This window comes from Phaethon lepturus, unplaced genomic scaffold, assembly GCF_000687285.1.
Source record: "Phaethon lepturus isolate BGI_N335 unplaced genomic scaffold, ASM68728v1 scaffold2501, whole genome shotgun sequence".
In the NCBI taxonomy this organism is placed as follows: Eukaryota; Metazoa; Chordata; class Aves; order Phaethontiformes; family Phaethontidae; genus Phaethon; species Phaethon lepturus.
In genome coordinates this window covers 16,394-37,471 of record NW_010518316.1, presented here as the reverse complement: position 1 = coordinate 37,471, position 21,078 = coordinate 16,394, and the positions used below count along the sequence as shown (strand labels likewise).

At 41.8% G+C, this 21,078-nt stretch overlaps 1 protein-coding gene across 1 annotated transcript in view; it reads left to right on the top strand.

Annotated features, from left to right (window-relative positions):
* The first annotated feature begins 150 nt into the window (after positions 1 to 150).
* The window catches only part of LOC104628175 (fructose-1,6-bisphosphatase isozyme 2), a 21,402-nt gene continuing 474 nt past the window's right edge, over positions 151 to 21,078 (top strand). Inside the window, exons 1-6 of the mRNA XM_010296678.1 lie at positions 151 to 405; positions 3,043 to 3,205; positions 4,128 to 4,220; positions 9,815 to 9,955; positions 11,732 to 11,869; positions 17,993 to 18,112. Coding sequence (XP_010294980.1) covers positions 233 to 405; positions 3,043 to 3,205; positions 4,128 to 4,220; positions 9,815 to 9,955; positions 11,732 to 11,869; positions 17,993 to 18,112 — 828 coding nt within the window. The 5' untranslated portion in view covers positions 151 to 232. The remainder of the gene's footprint in view (positions 406 to 3,042; positions 3,206 to 4,127; positions 4,221 to 9,814; positions 9,956 to 11,731; positions 11,870 to 17,992; positions 18,113 to 21,078) is intronic.

The window sequence follows — 21,078 nt, the reverse complement described above, 5'->3', positions numbered from 1 at the left end:
CGCAGGTCCCATCTCAGGCTCCTCTCCAGCATCCCCGAGGAGCCGCGGAGCCAGCCCAGGGTGCAGTTATTCTGAGCACTCAATCACACGGTCTCAGAAACGTCTGAGCCAACTCTGACCAGCAGCGCTGCCAAGAGCTTCGCCTCAAAATAAAACAGCTACCCGGGATCTCAACACAGTAAGAAAGCGTCTCACCCTGCCGAGAAGATAGCAACTCTGGTCTCCAGCAAAAATGTCTGACAGAACCCCCTTCGAAACGGATATGCTGACGCTCACGCGATTCGTTATGGAGAAGGGACGCCGCGTTAAAGGAGCGACAGGGGAGCTGACACAGCTGCTCAACTCCATGCTGACTGCCATAAAGGCCATTTCCTCCGCAGTCAGAAAGGCAGGCCTTGCCCACATGTGAGTCCTACCTAGCCATATGGGGAGGAAGAGGAGGTAGAGACAGCTGGTTGCACAGCAAGGGTGGGGAGAGGGAAGGGATTCATAAATATGTTGCACCAGTGTGCCCAGCTGGCCAAGAAGGCCAAGAGCATCTTGGCCTGTGTCAGAAGCAGTGTGGCCAGCAGGAGTAGGGAAGTGATCGTGCCCCTGTACTCGGCACCGGTGAGGCTGCAGCTTGAATCCTGTGTTCAGTTTTGGGCCCCTCACTACAAGAAGGACATTGAGGTGCTGGAGCGTGTCCAGAGAAGGGCAACGAAGCTGGTGAGGGGGCTGGAGCACAAGTCTTATGAGGAGCGGCTGAGGGAACTGGGGTTGTTCAGTCTGGAGAAGAGGAGGCTGAGAGGAGACCTTATTGCTCTCTGCAACTGCCTGAAAGGGGGTTGTGGCAATGAGGGTGTTGGTCTCTTCTCCCAAGTAACTAGTGATAGGACAAGAGGAAATGGCCTCAAGTTGCACCAGGGGAGGTTTAGATTGGATATTAGGAAAAATTTCTTTATGGAGAGAGTGGACAAACATTGGAAGAGGCTGCCCAGGGAGGTGGTGGAGTCATCATCACTGGAGGTGTTCAAAAAACATGTAGATGTGACACTTAGGGACATGGTTTAGTGGGCATGGTGGTGGTGTGTTGATGATTGGACTTGATGATCTTAAAGGGCTTTTCCAACCTTAATGATTCTGTGGTTCTCTGATTCTATGTTGGAAGTGTCTTTTTTAACCTGGGTGACTGGAGGCATGAGGTCAAAGCCTGGATGATCTCTCTCTTTCTGGAGCATTCGAATACTGGGTGCAAGATAGACCTTTATACTAACTGCTGTTCTGTAATACTTTACCCTAAAAATGTAAGTCAGTCAGAATGTCAATGCAGTGCTCACCTCTTTATCCCTTGTAAATGTATGTATCCCCATTGCAGATGGGGAGTCTTAAAAGGCCCTGTATGAAAAACAAGCATAACAATTTGGCATCTGGTTGTTTAGCAAACGGAACAAAGGATTGCCTTAGCAAAGCCTGGAATGAACCAAGCTGCTCCTCACACAGCCAGGTGAAATAGATGTCAGTGTCATTCCTTTAGTGGTGATTTATCTGAGGCAGTTCAGAGAGCTGGAATGTCCTAATAAAATTACACACTCAAAATATACAGGTTTTGTTATGTAGTGAAGTACATGCCTGTGTATGTACATGTGCATAACAGCATAGAAAAGACAGGGAATATATGTGTGTAAGAAAGACAACATTTGTAATTTCTTCTTCTCCCTGCACGCCCCGCCCCCCCTGTGGAAACACCAAAATGTATGACACAGTTTTTTTTGTGCTTCTGTTGACTATTTGGTCAAGGTCCTCAATGATTTTTGCAAATCATGAATTCAATGTGTCAGTACTATCACCCTCACTTTTACAGGCATGGACCATAATATGTAAAGAGGACGTGAGACATACTCAAAGTTAACAGCAGCCTCAGGTTAGCATATGTCCTGACTGTTAAACTGTAATTTGTCTCTGTACTTACTAGGTGAAGCTGGGTTGTTTTGCCTCCCTGACTTAGAAGAACAGTTGCTTTTATTTCATTTTTATCTTTCAATATGCAATCTCTGGAGTATTTAGTAAGTAGGGAGAACCTCTGTTTGATAGACTAGAGGTGGAATAGCCACCTAGCCTATAGGACACACAAGCTACTGTGCTAGATGAATCTTTCCTTCAAAAGGAAAACATCTGTTATGTTAAGGACCAAATATCTCTTTCTATAAACAAATCCTTCAGGTGATGAACCAGAAACATCTAAAGCATCCAAACACACAAATGAGTAACTTGCACCATTCAAAGTGCTGCAACAAACCATGACATTTCAGAAATCCCTGTGGCAAACTTTCAGCCATGGTGACTGGCTTGCATCCATCTGCATTTGTGAAGTGAGAGAGCTCTGATTTTTCTAGCCTCTCCAAATAAGCAAGGGGCTAGAAAGTCACTGTGAAGTGACTTCTGTAATATTAAAGAGCTCAGCATGATTTTTTAACAAATCTGCCATTCAAAAGTAAAGGAGGACTTTTTCCAAGCCATAAACTTGAGCTGGGAATTTGCCCAAAAACACACTAACTGGAGAATGGGTGCTTAGCATTCCCTGAAAATCACAGTCCTTTCCAGTTCAGCATGGGGAATTATCTGGGGGTGTCTTTCAAGCTTCTAATTTTGGTGTGGCTGGGGACTGAGTGGATGTGGGTTAGAGGACCATCACAGAGCTTTGGGCAGCCAGAGGCAGAAAATAATACAGATGCGAACTGCCCCTTCTCCTTTCTCAAAGCTGCTTTGTGGGGCTGCTGGGGAAGCCTCGCACCCACTGGCTGGGCTGTGGGCTCCGCTCCTGGCCTGGAGGACATCCAAGACAGAGCAAAAGGACCCAGGTGAAGCCCAAAAATGATGCCATTGTTCTTTTTCTTATGCACGCTTTTATTTTCTAGCAGCAGCAACCGTCTCCTTAACAATTAATCCAAAAGTTGGAGTGGTGGGAAGGTGAGACGAAGGGGCCACCTTGACTTTTTTTTTTCCTAAAAACCTGTAACGTTGACATCCCTCAGGTTTCTTGATATTTTTACTTTTCTGTAGGTTTGGTATAGCTGGCACTGTGAATGTGACTGGTGACGAAGTGAAGAAGCTGGATGTATTATCCAACTCCCTGGTGATTAATATGCTCCAGTCCTCCTACAGCACCTGTGTCCTGGTCACGGAGGAGAACAAGGAGGCCATCGTCACCCCAAAAGACAAGCGGGTCTGTGCGGCTCCTGCCTTCAGGGGGTTTTCGGCTCAGGCAGCAGCAGGTGGCACTCTCGTTTCAAGTATGAAACCTGCGCCTGGCCCCCAAAACCAACCCTTCCCAGGGGAATTCAGAAAATTTGCACCATTACTGCGTTGTTTTGATTAATAACTGGGGTGGATGGCATGGCTTCATGGAGCTGTGGAGGGTAAAATTATTATTAAAGTTTTGTGAAGGGGGGTAGAATAATTATTTTGGAGGTTATTAACACACCCCAGATCCCAGGTGTAAGTGTACTATTACATTCCCTGACCACTGGTGTAGCGGTTTTGGATTACATTAATATTTAGGCAAGATAAAATGAGATGAGAGGCTGGCAGAACTGGGTTTTACATTACATGTCCAGAGGAACCTGACTGCTTCATCAGGCTTCCCTCAGGAGGGGATACTATTGCAGCGAGATACTGCTCACGCTGATGTAACCTACCCTTTCCCCAAGACATTTTCTTTGTGCCTTCTTACCCCCAAACCTCACATCACAGCCAAATCCTTTCATTCAGAACAAAACGTAACAAACGTAACAGAACAAAATATATTTACTTGAGAAACATACTGGCTTCCAGGATGAATCACTCCTTTTGCTTTCAAGTGAATTCTGGCATTGCTTGGCAGCAGAGGACTGCGCCTTTCTGTCATCAGATTTTGTGCTGTCTAAGCAGAAACGTGCCCTCTCCTATTTCTCCAGCAGGCCCTGCAGAGGGTGGGTGTTGAGCTGCAGGGCCAGCTAGGTCAACCGTGCAGCCTTCTCTGACAAGTCCTGTCAGGCGTGCTTGGGGGGCGAAACACAATCGTAAAAATGTGGGTTTTGTCAAGTAAGAGGAAACAATAGTGCAAGACTACACATCATTTAATGCTTCCCTTCCCATTTCTCTTGTAGGGTAAATATGTGGTGTGCTTTGACCCCCTTGATGGCTCATCCAATATAGACTGCTTGGCACCAATAGGAACAATATTTGCTATCTACAAAAAGGTAAGAGGATGAATGAGGCACACATGGCACGATTCGCTTGGGGAAAGCAAAATGTCTTCGTTATACCAACTTGCTCAGTTTTTTTCCTAGGTTATTTAAGTGTCTTTGGGATCAAGAGAGCCTTAGAAAGGGCAGAAGAGGTAACACTTGGGAATCACGTGTGCTAAAACGCTGCCTGAATTCCCAGGAAGGGGACACTCAACACTGTGAAATTGTTAGGTAGCAGCACTTCCCTCCTCCAAACACACACACACATTTAAATAAAATCCTCTCGCCATCAGGCAGCTGGTTAGCTCCTTCAGTGATGCTTTTGCAGTGCCTATAAATTACAGTATTTGTCTTCCCCAATACTGACCGGGGTGATGGTCCCTGCCTGGCCTGTATCATGGTTAGCAATGTGGTGCCCTCCCAGTGCGAGTTGCTATGCCTGTTACGGACAGGGGTTTATAAGCATGCTAACGATGGAGGCCACCTGAGGCTGAAGGAAGCAGCTACCTACAGCCACCGGAGCCCTGCCAGCATGTCTGCTCCCACGGGGCTACACTGAACAGCAGCAGCGCAGCCAGTTAGCAAACGTTAACAGTTAGAGTCGTGCCAAGTCTTGTGATTTGATTGCTAATCTCCCAGCAGTTGGTGTTTTTCCTAAAGCCTGAGCTCGCAGTCATATGACTATGGGATACCCTCAGCCATCACTATTGTGAAGTAACAGTTACAGTACTTGTGACTGCAAAGAGGTTTTTGCAGACTCAGATGCTACACTTCAAATATACAAAGATATGTTTTTAAAGCCCGTTGTCACCTTTTAGCTCAAAATTTTGAAATGGCTAGTCCTTGTATTTTACATTTCTGGCAGGCTATACACTAATCATGCCTGCTGAGAATATTTACTAATAGACCAAACAGTTATGACACAATCTTGACAGGATCATGGCACAAGCCAAGTGCTTGCATGTGGCCGTCCATGCTGTTAATGGTTAGTGCAAACCCCCATCACAGATGCAGCCCAGGCCAGACAATACTGAGCTGATGCCTGGGTATAGCTTGTGGAAAGAGCAGCCCAGGGACCACATCCAGTACCATCTACCACCTTGCTTTTTGCAGGGAAGAGAGTTCAGCTGTATGGATGCAATCCATGCCACGTGCCTTTATGGTAAACAAAGGGGTCCCCACCCTTTTCATTTATCTCCCTAAAGATAGCCTAAAAGACTCCTGACATTTACAGTAGCTGCGTTGTCCTAAAGGCAGTAAGCACCATCTTACTGTCTTAAAGGCAGTAAGCACCATCTTACAAATATTAAACATTAGCTTTCTCTTTAGCAATGTTGTGTTAAGTTACTCTGCGTAACTGTAAAGGCAAGTGCTCAGTATGATTAATATAGCTTAGCAGGTTGAAATACAGATTAGATTTCTCTACTATCTTTAACTCGCCTGGTAAAGTGTGTAAAGACTATGGACTCCCCAGTCTTTCCTAGGATTCTGCTTCAGAACAGAAACATGTCACAAGGAACTCATGTCATTCCCAAATGCTCAAGTTTTCAATTAATTTCCTGATCCTTCCGTAGTTGTTGTTCTAATACATATTAACATATTTGTTGTAAGTAGTGTTTCTAAGTTACTGGTTTTCATGTGGGTGGATACCCTTCTGTGCTTCATAAAAAGAAAATTGCATCGCTTTGTACAAATGTTTCATGTCCAAATGAAAACCCTGCTGCTAGGATGAAGCACAGTTTGTCAATTACAAGAACAACTTAAAAAATGTCCCTGGAAAGTTAGGAACAATGTTGAATTTCCAGACTTTCATTTGCATAATTACTTCTATTAAAATGCTAATTCCAAAGTACATGTCAATTAATATGCCTTCCTCTCAGACAAGACAATTTCATAGCAACACTATTAACTTTAAACACTATTCAATTCAAAACCTTTGCAATAACTAAATAAAAAGTGCTTTATTGATTGTTAATGAAGGGCAGTGTGAAAGGAATGAAAGTGAATAAAAATGTATCCCAGTGGATGAGAATCACTTAGGAAAGAAAATATAATTTCAAGCCATTTAAGGTTCATGGACATTATTTTGGGAAAGCTAGAACAATTGTAGTTCCAAAGGATGACCCTTAGCACCTGTCTGATATTGGTACCTTCCAGTTCTCAGGTGATTGCATAACTGATTTTCTCACTCTGTCAGCACCTTAACTTAATTTCCAAAGGCACACCCTCTAGAACTTAAATATTTGCCTCATTTTAGGAAAAAGAGACAATCAGTACATTTTGAACCTGAAGGTGGTTCTCTGGTTGCTCCCAATCCAGAGCCACCAACATGGTGGCAGGTACCATTGCCTCCTGCCAGAAATGCACTGCATCAGTTTCTTTGAGAAAACCGCCAGGAAATAAATACCATCTCAGGTTTATTTAATTTTCCACCTGGCTTTTACTTTCTGAAGTATGGGTGGTACTGTTAAAAAGACCAGAATAATCAGAAAGGTGGGGCTGAGGGAGGAGCTTTGCTGAATCAGCAGAAGACAGAGCAAGGCATAGGACCTTGACAGTCACTGCCACTGAGGGGCTCTCAGCTGCTGGATGTGGTAACAATAAGCATTTTTTGCTTGGATTCTTCCCAATTTTTCATGCCACTGAGCTGAATCTAAAACTCTCAATTCATACTGCACATATACGCTATGAAACTCTGCTGCTTTGTTTCATTCTGGTTTTAATTTGTAAGTTTCCCCAGTGCCTAGGATGTATTCTATTTCTCCCCCTTCATTGTCATGAGGACAATGTCCTCCCCTCCATGTGGTCCCTCACAAAGAAGGTGTAAAAATTCAGGGCAAACGCAAAGGATACTCATGAAACACATGATACAAATGGAGACCTGGAAACCAAGTCCTTCCAGAGCTGCTCCCAGTGCTGGTGAGAACTCCCTCATGTGATGTGGGCAAACCATACATGCAAAAATCAGGTATCACCTGAGGGTACCCCTATAGCCAGACTCTGTGGACCCCGTTTCATCTGCTTCACCAACAATGAGCCAAAGTGACTGTGTTAACGCTCTCACAGCTTCCCTGCAGTCCCTCTGCCTATTCCAGGGCTTTGCAAACCTCTGAAGAGGTTTCATTACCGCCATCTCATAGTCAAAATAGAATAGAAAGGAAACTCATCTGTGCAGCAGAAAGAAGTGAAAATATTTGGCAGCTATCAGAGTCTACCGGCCAGCTTAATTCCCTGGTTTGTTTCACAGTACGTGGTACTTGGCAGGACAAAACTTCTGCAGTCTTAACAATGAAGTATCAGGTGATCTCTAGCTTTTTCACATTCTGACAAGCTCTGCAAAATGTTTGTTTGAGACTGAGCTTTTTTCCTTCCTTCTGGAAGCTGGCTCTTGGAAACACAGTTGTGAATAAAGATAGAAAAACAAAGGAATTCTGCCCAACTGTCCATCTCCCCAGGGAGTTCCTCTGTTTTTTCAGAATGGTCAACAAATATGTGCTTTCTCAGCCATATAAACATAGAACATGCATTTAACAGATAGGACTGAAAAGCTAATCTCAAAAAAATATATTTTAAATCAATATTGTATGTACCCAGCAGCTACGTACACTGTATATACACCATGTTCTATAAAACAAAACTCACTAGTGTATTTATACAAAATTAATTTTTATTTAATGGTGAAAGCATACAAAAAGCTAGGAGAATTATAATATGTTTGCAACTAATTGTGTAAATTTATGTTTAATTCCACATTTAATGTTGCAAATAATTAGTTTATTATAGACAAGCATTGCTTTTGATGTTGAGATGTATGTGCCATGGGGATATATTTTTGAAAGAGAAGATGTTACGTAGGGTATAATAGTTGATTCTGTAAAAGATTGTTTAGCAAAGGATTAGCTACCAATAATCAGCATTCAAAGCTCTGGGGTATACAAATAGGAGTTTTAGCTAGTCTTCATTCATTATGTGCATTATAACCTCTCTGAATAAGCAGCTTGACATAGAGTAATTCCAGGGGACTGCATACCAGCTGTATTTGTACACGCTATATTTCAGCTCCCACAAAGAGCTGGTTAGCAACTGGATATTTTTCCACAGATGAACTTGGCAAAATAGTAATAAGTTTTGAGCAAAATACAGTTAAAAACTGTAAGCAAAAGTAACAGCAGTAACAAAATCTTTTAGCTGAAAATGACGACTTTTTGCTGTGCAATTACTCTCTTCATAGGCCATGAAAGATGCAGTTTTGGTATCCCAGATCTCAGTTTTCCTCTAGATGTTGGCATACAATCATGAATGGGATTCCCAGGTCACCCTTAGCTTTCCACCTTACTAGGACCATGATGAACATGCTCAGAGCTCCTTGCCATGGGGCACAGTAGAGAATTTTTCTGTTGGAGGAAAGGTGTTTTCCTTTGGAAAATATCTGTGGAAGGCATTCTTCATTTTTTAAAGAATTTATTCAATATTCATCAAGTATTTTATTTCCTATGCAAAACAATCTCCACTGTTTTTTATTTTTTTAACCAGACATTTTGGGCTAGACCTGCTATTTCTATTTGGCTGCTACTCAATCTAATTAAGCCCATGCAACCACTGATAAATTGTCTAAGTTTGGAACAATAAAATGCTAAACCACGGCCTGAAGAAAGGATCTGAAGGGCTTCCCATTTTAATTCCTCATGAACTACCATCAAAACATCCACAGAAGACCCACCACAACCGACAAGCATTTAAAAAAGCATTCCCTACGCATTTTGTAGTCCCAGGAGGTGAAAGCTGGAGGCAGCCTTCCCAATACTCTTGGCTCTTCTCCTTTCTCACCCCACCACTCAAATTCTTGTAAGCTGTGGCTGAGGAACACCCCCAGAGCTGGCTGGAAATATTAGCACCAGGTCTGCTTAGGCTATTGTTGTTCAGTGGTGACCAAAGTGCCAAATCGAAATACAAGTGTCAGAAATTGATAAAAAGCCTGGAGTAAAATGCCCTGTGAATGTTCTATGTAGAGTTATATATGCATAACTGCACACACACACTATACACATGTAAATATATTTGTTATTTTATATGTAATATGAACATTTCTATCACTTCAGTTACCCATCTCTTCACTACCAGAGACGAAGGCACAACCTTGGTTCTGTCATGTTGCACCATCTACCTTTTTATTCTGCATTGCTAGAAGCAATCTGTCTGTAATGTCTGTAATTACTGCATGCACCTCAGAGTTTTTTCCTCTGAGGGGTGTCAGTATGATAGCTTAAGTTCACATTTACAGAAAATTAGTACTTCTGTTCTGTCTCAGATTTCTGATGATCTTGAATTAACAGATTGGGGTGTAACGCTGAGGTATCAGCTTTGTTGTAGGCATCAGATTGATTGCATAACGTGTATAAAATAACAAACTCTCAACTTCTTGTCCCAGCGTGCACGTGCACTTGTACCAAACTTGCCCTGAACTAGTGGGAACAATCTCTATTTTGGTTGTTTTAAAGGCCTGCATAGAAACAAAAATGAAATCTGCCCCACATTAATATTGAAGTGTTGTTATTATTGTTTCTTATAAAAAATTAACCTTCAGTCCAATGGTAATTTTTCCTCAGGAAACAGACGATGAGCCCTCTGAAAAAGATGCTTTGCAGCCTGGACGCAATATTGTTGCTGCGGGCTATGCCTTGTATGGCAGCGCTACACTGGTTGCCCTCTCCACAGGGCAAGGAGTGGACTGCTTCATGCTCGATCCGGTACAGTCATAGTGTTAATCACATTGCCACTATCTTTTAGCGCTTTCCGTGCTTGTGTTTACTCATTTTTGTTACTCTTTGTCTCCGTGTGATTCTTTTTTCCACCCACGTCCTGGAGCATCCCACCTCCACCTTACAAGTATTTAATAATGCATGAGTATGTTGGTTGCAAAACCTCTGTTTCTACTCAGTGAAGGAGAGTTTAAGTTAAATAGCATTTTAACCCTGCTCATTGAAACCAGACTGCTGGTTTGCACAAACACTTAAGAAAATTTACTCTGAAGAGTGTCTTTGCCTCCAGGTAAAAGACTCCTTTCTCTTGCATCATGTTTTAATCCCAGCTGGCAACTGAGCACCACGCAGCTGCTCGCTCACTCCCCCATGGTGGGATAGGGGGGAGAATCAGAAGAGTAAAAGTTAGAAAACTTGCGGGTTGAGATAAAGAGTTTAATAGGTAAAGCCAGAGCCATGCACACAAGCAAAGCTAAACAAGGAATTCATTCACTGCTCCCCATGGGCAGGCAGGTGTTCAGCCATCTCCGGGAAAGCAGGGCTCCGTCATGCGTAATGGTTTCTTGGGAATACAAATGCCATAACCCCAATTGTTCCCCCCCTCCCCTTCCTTCTTCCCCACAGTTTATATACTGGGCATGACATCATATGGTGTGGAATATCCCTTTGGCCAGCCTGTGTCATCTGTCCTGGCTGTGTCCCCTCCCAGCTTCCTGTGCACTCCCAGCCTCCTTGCTGGCAGGCCAGCATGAAAAGCAGGACAGTCTTTGACTGCCTAGCAACAACCCAAAACATCAGTGTGTTATCAACATTATTTTAATCCCAAATCCAAAACAGAACCTCTTACTAGCTTCCATGAAGCAAATTGACTCTATCCCAGCTGAAACCAGGACATCTTGTTTTTGTTTTTTCTGTCTGTAGAACAGCCTCAGCATGTTCCATGTTTAGCCTGGGGCAAGGACTGTTTGTTGGTACAGTTGATGCAGAGTGATGTCTGATTTCCTGAGTGCAATTTAGTTTTATGGCTAAGTCCTCTAAGCTGCATGCCCAACAATTTGCAAAAGCACAACCATACCCATACAATTGGACATTTGCCATCCCTCAGTGCCCAGCCCAGGAGCCCAACAAGTGTTACTGGAGAAATGCAGGAAGGAGCCTTCTCATTTGAGAAACCAGTGTTAGATGTGGGCAATAACATAGGGGGGGGGGGTTGATAAAAGGATGTGCTTTTATCAAAACTCCTTTTAGCCTTTATAAATAGACTAATTCCAAGTGGGAAGAGCTGGGGGCTGAACTGCTCTAGTTAGAGACAGAGGAAGAGAAAATGGAAGTTGCACTCAAACTGCAGACAGCAACACCTGGGGGTAGCTGACCACATTCACTTTAAAGCATTCAGACAAGACAGGCAAGAAGAGTTAAAGAATCAGAAGGCAGTGTAATTTCTTAATTTGTAACCTTATGGTTTGTGGACAGAGGTGCATGATCCATCAGCTTTCAGGGCTGACTGGTATCCTTTTGATATGCTAACTCTAACAGTCAAATTGCTTTTTGTTCATAGTACCAATGTGACAAGTTTTAATGAATTTAAAAAAGACCCTGTGCTTTCTGCTCTGTTTGAAATACTGTGAAGTTATACACAAGACTGGTGCTGAAAAGACCAAGTTCTGCTAGCATTTCTGCCATCTCCAGTGTGACGACTGTTACGGAAGGTCAACAAAATTTTCTGCTACTTGCTAATAACTGGTCTATCCTGTTCTTCTCTAGGGTCTCGGTGAATTTATTTTGGTGGACAGAGATGTTAAAATCAAGAAGAAAGGGAAGGTATACAGTCTCAATGAAGGTTATGCAAAGTATTTTGATCCTGCAATGACAGAATATTTACAAAAGAAGAAATTCCCTGAGGTAAGAAAATATTAGCAACTGTACCCAATGTACTGTGCGCTGGCAAGCACTGCCTTCCACACAGTCCTGGCCGATGTGAAAGGATTTGAAGGCCTTGCTGAGTTCAGCCCCATGTAACCATTTTGCACCATCAGGTCCATTCTGGGTATATATCTAATGTGTTTTTTTCCGGTGTCCTGACATATTTATAACTTAGACTTTGGCAAGGAAATTCATAACTTGTTCGTCACTGTGTGGAGGAAATTGTGTTGTACATGAAGAACCAGGTTTTTCAACAAAGTTCTGAAACCATGCCAGCAAAATGTGGAGGTACCCCTATTTTCCAGCTTATTTGAATACGCAGCTCAGTCATATGTCCAACTGGGCATTTGGGGCTAGATTCCACGTATTGCCCAGAAGGTGCTTGTAGAGATCTGGGTGGCATCACCTTCTCCTTCCTGTATACACTTGCATCTGAGAAATGCAGTATCACTCTTGCACTGCCTACTTGCATCATACGGAGCATGAACCAACCCATAGGTTGAAAACCAAACCAACAGCGTGAGGCACGATTTCACTATATTCTGTTGTTAAGAGTATTATACTGTATCCCTCAGAGAGATAAAGCTGAGAATATCCCATGTCTGAGGAACTTCCTTGTGGGCGGACACAGCTCTGTATGGCCTCTAGTCAATGCTAGGGGGGACACAGCTCTGTATGGCCTCTAGTCAATGCTAGGAGGACACAACACAAGCTCTCAATGTGGAAAGCTGGAGGTTGTCTAGAAAGTGTGGCTATGTGACTAGTAAGTCATTATGAAACATGGTGACATGGAACAGCTCAGGACTGAATTTTGGCAGGAAACTGGTTTTAATGCTCTTCCTGTTAAAAAAAAAGCCATAGGATTATTTTTTAAGCTATTAGTTGTTGAGAATATTTATACAGGGCTCATGTAAAAATCAAAATATCCAGTAGAAAACTGCAGGGTGCTGTACAAGGAAATTGTAACAAGTAAGACTTTAAACTGTAGTCCTGTGAGACGCTGAAAATCTGAAATTATTACATTGGGTATAGCTGCAATGCTGACCTCTTATCAAAACCTCTTTTCCATATTACCCAGATTGTAGCTACAGAGGGAGTCACAGCATTTTAAATATATTCACTGTGAATATTTGAGGTTATTTTGAAACTTCGAAGTCTGCTTTCAGTCCAGCTGCGAGAGAAGCAGAAGCCCACAACACAACTTTTATACTTCCTGAAAACTAATCCAGCTGGGAAAGAGAAGGAGATCTGTGCTTCTTATTCTGCTCATGCTATGCTATGCATTCAGTATAATGCACTAACACTGGATTTATTAATTTGTGTTTTTGCAAACCACACAAGTGTTGTTTAAAGTAAAACTCTTAAAAAAATAATCAACCCCAGGCAACTATAAAAAGACTGAAGAGATTTCAAACTCAGTGGGGAGACCAGAGAGAGATATTTCACCACAGGCTCAATGAGGACAGGTCTATCATGTAATTCACTAAACCCTTCGCTTAGGACATAACAGGAAGACACTATTTTGTCTCAAATCTGTGCTTCATTTGAGGAAAACCTGTTGAAAGTGTTGTTGCACTAATGCAACAGAAGTTGGCAGAAGGTGTTTTTGTTACTTTAAAGCAAGCAGCACAGTAGTGCACGGGTTATGTGGGGCAGGGGAAGCCTCCTTGGAGGTGCTGAGCAACCACATTGCTTTGCCGCTCTGAGAGGCAGGGCTCTCTGTGTGAGAAGGGCCAAGGCACTGATGTGATGGCCACAAAGCACAAGGAAGTGCCCAGCCCATCTGAACACTTGCTATGAACCTGAGCTTTGGAAACAGTACAACTCAGTTCCATGATTTAAAATGGACATTATATTTGCATTGTGGGAGGATGGGAGAGAGAAGATGTTGCCACTCTCCCGCTTCCTGGCATTAACTGTAAGCCTTACCAGCTACATTGGTGATGCTCTTACTTTCCTTGCAGTGCCCAGGTAGAGCATTGAACAGCTTTGGTCCGTGTCTTCCTCTGTGCACCTCCACAGCAGGGTGTGGGGGGTATTTGATGGATACCCTCTGCCTGTGACTTGAGGGGGGAACTGATGTGTGGGGCATGGGGGAGCCCAGGTGGACCACTCTCACCCAGTGGCCTTCTGACCACTACAAGCCAAGATACTGGGCATTAATTTCAGCTACTTGTCACTTTCTTATCCCTTTTTTTTCCTCTGATCCTACCTTTACTTCCACCTTCTTGTGGTTCTTGGTCCACGTGCTGTTCAGATGACTCTCTAGAAGAGTCAGAAAACCAAAAATTTAAAAATAAAACAGGCAAACAAAGTACGATGTTTTCCACAACATGTTCCATGTTCTGTATCATTGCCATTGGTGACCAAATATTACAAATCAACCATTTATGTGGAGAGGGGAGATTTTCCCTTAGTGTCTAACAACAGTGTCCCAGATCAGACCATTTGGACTACAAAGCCATGTTGACCCTCACAGTTTTTTGTGGACCGTCATTCACCTAAGGCACCACTTCTGAGTTAAAAGCACTGGAAGAGTGCTGCTGTTCTGCAGGTCAGCTGTAAACCTCCTAACATTGTCATGTGGTTCTTAGTGAGAAATATTTGTCTAGACACATTTTTTTTTGGAATGAGAGTCCAGAGTAAGGCTAAGTTTTTGTTAAGCATCACAAAATCTCCTGCTGCTTAATGAGCTTGAAGAGCAAGCTGCTATTTGCAACACTACCTGTAATGCAACATGTTTACTGCAGTCTGCAGCCTATAATGGGTACTGCTGGGCCAGAAACTATTTCTGCACAAATTTCACTCTAATTCCTTCACAAAGTGGGTTCTCCCTCCAGTAATGCTTGCAGGGCCCTAGCCTCTGGCTAGCACTGGTTCACTGGTGATAGAACTCAAACATGCTGTGGGCACCATCATACTTTGATATTCCACCCGTTTTTATCTTTGCTTCCTACAGCCACAAGAGCAGTTGGGTCTCATCACAGCCTGGTTAAGGATTTGTCTTAGCAATGCCATCAAAAACTTACCATTAACAGCATATTTCAGCATGAAGCATTCTTCTGCCAGCCATCCCAGCTGTGCTTGAGTGACATAAAAAAGCTAATAAAAACGCTGTGCTTTTGTCACCATAACTGTATGTGGAAGGAAGGGTGCAGAGTTTTGCTGCTGTAGTCTGTAAAGAGACTTTTTTCCCACCACTCTCCTAGTCATCATAGTTATGTGAAAAAAACATGGTCTTGTTCTGTCGTGGACGAACATAACTAGTAGAACAGTAGAATAAAGAAGTGAGAAAGTCACTTCCATCACATAGTGAAGAAAAATATCACTGGACTTATCTGTTATGAGCCATTTTTGTTCCTCTGGGTTAAGCAAAGAAAAGCAGCGGAAAGGGTGAAACTAAAAGCAATCACAAGTCTACTCAGATGCCACAGACGCTAACCAGTGGAACATCAAGGTTCTCCAACTTTCATTAGCATCAGCCAAACCACTGTGAAGCGCTCACTGGGCAAACACACAGCTTGGCATTACTCAGAACTTGGGATGAATTTCCCTAGCATTCATGCTCTGTTATTTTGTCTGAGAAGAAAGGCGGGGCAATGTGCCAACATGCATGCAACACCTATTAACTTTCTCATCTGTAAGAAAAATGCATGAGTGACCAAACTGGAGAAACAAGAAGTAACATTTCTAATAACTAAAAGGACTACTTATTCCTCCCATGCAGGTAGCTGGATGCTAAGGGAAGTGAAAATTTTATTTCAATCTGTGGTTCAAGTGGTAAGCATAACAGAATGGAGGAATTTCTCTTCTGTATTTTTCTGAGCACAGTCTCAGCACTGTGTTTCTAGCAGTGAATTTTTTTTTTCATTTTTATTTTATTTTTTTATTCTTACCTATATTTAGGGTAAGAAGCAACTAATATTGTCAGTGGCGTCTCATCACCTTCACATAACACTGCCCATGTACGCATAAACTGTGTAAATGACCTGCACACAGATAGGAAATCCAGCACATCCCAAACATATCTGATGATTTGCACACATGTGACTCAGCCGTGCAGCTCATGGTTAGTAAGTTTTTCACATGTGGGCTGCAGACTCCTTATTTGATAATGCCACAGCAGCAGTCCTTAGCAGTCTGTTTCAGGGTCTGCTTATATTTGACACACTACGACTTTTCTTAAGGTTCAACAAATTTTTCTTAACCTTTAACAAATTTTTCTTAAGACTTGCTTCATCACCTTCTGAAACCATAAAAGAGAGCTCTTCTTTTGATTGCATTTTTAAAGATAATTTTAGACTATAATCACAATTTTCACTGAAAATTGTTTTTTCTTAAACGACAGACTTGCTTTGGTCTCTCCTTGACACATCTTAAAGTGTTTTTTTCTGACCTTGGATTTTTACAGTTGCAAAGTCACAAGTGCAAACAGCTGTGAGATGGAGAAGCTATCATTTGAAGTCTAAATACGTAGTTATTTAAGGGTAAGCTGTGAAAAATACAGGATCAAATATTTGAAAGTGTTGTTTATTTATGCCTAGAAGTAAGAAGGCCAAGTTTAAACAAAACTAAATATAAAAGCTCCAGGCTGTGTCTTATCCATCATGTCTTTCATACTTTGTATTGTTTTCTTCTGAATTTTCAATAGTTCTCCTAATGTGTACAAGAAGAAAGAATCATGGAAAACAGCATAAGTACAGTTGAACAAGCGTTATTACTTAAGCTGCGATAGTTCTCTCTTCCAATTTTACTACCAGCTGTATCAAATATCCAAGTCATATTTAGTGGTTTAGGACTCAACTTCTAGTGTTGTGTTGCATTATATTGCGTAATTTCATGAGAATCTCTTCTGATTTTAAAAGAGAGTAAATATCAAAACTTCACTGTTGGATGGAGCAGTTTGAAAAAGTTATTTCAAAATGGAATGATGTTTTTCTGTGTGTTTTTTGCTCCCACTTTTGGATTTTTTTCTCCCAGATAACCTCATGATTTTTTGGGGAAGGGTTACTAACTTGTGATGTCTGAAAGGCTTGGAGCTGGCATTGCTGAACAAGTTTGCTATGTATTTCTCTGTATCTGGTATCAGCACAAGGCTAGCTTTGTAGAAAGCACTGAGATCTTTCATCAGACAACTGATCCAGACAGAAAAAAACACGCAGAAGTCTTTTCAAACTTTTAGCACTGCCATACACAAATACATATGTGTATTAAATGTGTGTGAAGTCCCAGTCTCTAGTAATTTTCTGGAGAGGCAAAAATTCCTCCTGTGCTTCATTGAAGAGAGTGAGAGATATCAAAAGACCAACAGACTTCCTGGCATAGTAGCTTTCAGAAAGCTTCCCTTCGGTTTACATTTGTATTGTGTATCTCCCCTTTATAGAGGTACGGTGATACGTTGCTTTTCTCAGGTGGGGCTTAGTTGATGTATGTAACTATTTGTGCAAGACACCTTGCTTGTCTTCTGTATTTCCTGCTTTACCATTTTTATGACCAGAAAACCTGAGACTGATATGCATACTCCCCTGATTGCTTTAACTGCAATGACCAATGACCTCTCCTTCCACAGCATTAATTTCTTAACTGATAGAAAGGAAAACTATATTAATGAATAAATGGCTATCTCCCGAAGTGAGCTGCAGAATGACTCTTATGACCAATTTCACAACTTGGCAAATAAGCTAGAAGAAAAAAACTGGAGTCCTCTGGGAACCATCAGGACGTGTAGTGAAAAGTGACATTGCTCCTCATGCCCTGGTTTAGGAACTAGTGAAGGATCAGCAATCAAATAAGTACCTTGTTCAGTGATGTGAAGTTTTAACTCACAGCCTTTTCACGGGCTGGGGCTTGGTACCAAGCTATGCACTTACAGGCACCCTGGTTTCCATACTGTGAATGCAGCTCTTTAAAGTGCTTCTTTTAGAACCCCATAAACTACATTTTACAATGGGCTAAGCTTCAGGCTGGTTTAAGCATTTGCAGTGTCCATAAGCAGCCATTGATTTAAGCATCTTTGATTCCTATTTTATAACAAAATTATGTTTTGCCATGCTACCAGCTGTCTAGCCTGGTAGATATAATGCTTTACTCTATGTTTTTCAGGATGGCAGTTCCCCATATGGTGCCAGGTACGTGGGCTCCATGGTAGCTGATGTTCACCGTACACTCATGTATGGTGGGATCTTCATGTATCCTGCTAATCAGAAGAGTCCTAAAGGAAAGGTAAATCATTTAACTTACTCTCTGGTGAACCTAATACCTCTGGTTTTCCCAGAAATTTAAATAAATAGTTTAGATATATAAACCAATAATTTTCCATCCCTGGAGAAAATTACTAATGGGTATGATGGTCAGCAATCAAATTTAGGCAAGAAATTTAGGCAATTGCCAATTTAGGCCAGAAATCTTCCTGTGTGCTTTTATACTACAAACTACTCAAATGATTTTCACTGCAACCAAGTTCTTCATTTTTCTAAAGAGAAACATTTCAAGTACCATAGAAACCCATTGAGATACCTATGCACAACTGGCAGATACAACACAGGCCTAGGGGTGACCTCTGCACTTTATACTGGCAACTAGAGTCCATGTGGGATACACTGAACTCCAGAGAGGCTTTTTATCCAATACTAGACAACCGAGTTTGCCTACCTACTGTTTCCAAAGAGTACTGGGCTTACTATCACCAGCCCTGCAAACACAGACTTCTGCTAACTCACCTGAAATACTCAGTTGGTGCAAGGTGAGTTTCATGCGTGCTGAGATCAGTATTATGGGAAAAAATTATTTCCCATTTGGACACCTGTACAAAACACGCCATGACCTAATGCAGTGCAATGCAATGCAGTGACTCTCTGATCTGCTGGGCCATGGACCACAGTCAACCTCAACTTTTCTCCTGCAGCATCAGATACCCTTATTATCAAACTTCTAAGCAAGGATGTTTTAAAAGAGATCTGGTTATACAGCTGATCTGTAGACCCTCAATAATCTGCAGGTCATTCTTAGGAAATGATTGGCTGAATGCCTATCAGATTGGTCATGGTGTTCTGACTCCAAGACCACCTTATTTCCTGGTCAATACCATACTTAAAACCTTCTATTCAAATGTTTTCCTGTCCTTGGTTGATAAGTGCAGGAATTTGGTCTCATAAAAGTACTTGCCCCATCTCCTCACCAGAACATCCTGATGTCTACAGTTCTTTAGGGACAGAGGACTACTGGTTGCATCCTGGTAAGCATGTGTGTATCATAGGAACAAGTGGTCTGGGAAACAAGGAGAACAGGAAAAGAACTCTCTTCAGAATATACAACAGAAAATGTCTGCATGTTGGTCTAGGCAAATTTGATTTAAATATTCGATACAGCCACATGGGGGCAGGGAGTGGAACACACAAACACCCCCAAACGCCCATTAAATATTGCAGATCTGTTTGTGTATCAAAGCAAGAGGCAAAAAGGGAATTTGCTGTGTGTAAGAGAAGTGGGTTTGCTGACTGGCCTCTTCAAATTAAATTTTTTTGGTTTGAAATCTGTGTTAAACCATTGTTGAAAAGATGAGAAACAGGACAAAAGAACAAGTGTACAAAGTACTTATATAATTTCATAGAAATCAAGATTTCCACACACGTTAACCTACATTGACTATTGTATTGACCTGGCTTGCACTGCCAGAGCAGAGAGAGTAATTAAAAAAGCAAAACTGTACTATCCTTACAAATATAAGTTTTCTTCTTTCCTTCTCAGAGTCCAGGTGTATACAGTCCTTTTCACATAAACCTCTTCTTGTTGGAGAGATAAAGCCTTTGTGGCAGGTGCACTGATCATCATCCCCCTGAAAGACAGTCTGTGCACTTGGATAGAGAGCTGAGAGGAACCAAATGTCACCAGAATTGATCCAAAGGCTTTAGATCAAATATAAATGATATGCATGTAGGCCCTAACACACAGAGCTCCTTCTTTCAGTTAAAGAAAAAATAAGAACAAAATGCTCAATAAGCAGTGCAGAACAAGCCAACAAATAGATCCTCTTTTTGAATCAGATATGCTAAATAATATTTTTTATGAACTTAAGGCTTATGGCTCTCTACTAGGTGAAAAATGTTAAACCTATCTGAAGACAGAGCCTATCTGGAGACCCCAAAGTGCAATTGCACTAATGCCTGAGGGAAAACTGCTTTACTTAAGCCACATAGTCAGTTAAGCAACAAGAAACTCAACATGTGGTTCCACAGTGGTACCACTGCTGTTTTCTGGCTCATGATCTTCCAAAAGTTGGCCATGCACTAAGGAGAACAATGAAGGCTATTGGTCCTATGTTGCCTGTCAGATGGAGTCCTTGTACCAGGAGTAGCACTTCAGTGGGCTTTAAAGATAAGAATGAGGGTAATATGTGTTATTTAAGTTTGTGATATATCATGGTTTTATTACAAACAGAATGATAAAGGAATGAGGGGTAGTAAAGTCCTGTGTCCGACCCATTTCCTTGTCTTCATACATGGTTGCATTCTGTCATGCTTCCTTTTCCCGAGGAAACATTCTCTCTTTTGCACATATGAAAAGCCCTTTAAACATAATATGTACTAATGTTGTCATACATGAGCACTTCATAGACTGTCAAAGATTCAACTAAACCTGCAGAAATAATGTATATTAAAAAATAACCAGCTATCATCTATGTCCTTTCAAAGACAGACGCTTTTGGCCTATGTCCCAAATAAGCTTGCATTCCACTGGAACGCAGGCACCCCAGAGGCAACATTTTTGAAGACGTGAAGAGATATCAGGGTCCAAACCAAAAGTGCCTCTGTACCAAAAGGGAAAAATTGCTTTTAATAATTACTGTAGTAACGTCTGAAAACCAAGTCACTACCTGGATGAGTTCAGGCCATTAATATCTATTCACATTTCTGAAGAACAGCAATCAAGTCCTGAAATTTGAAACTGGGAGCATCAAGTTTCAAACTCCAAAATAGCCTCACTAGACACAACGCGATTACCCCAAGCTTTGAGGTAATGCATAAAGCCTGTACATGAGAAGAGATTTTGACTTTTCTTTCCTGGTACTTAGCTGGCTTAACGGCTTTGCTAATGTCTGTGGGCCTGACACGTACTTTTGACATTTTTGACAAAATACAGCTTCACTGGTGCTGCACACCAGCTTGGAAATGATGGTGGTGACGCTTGGA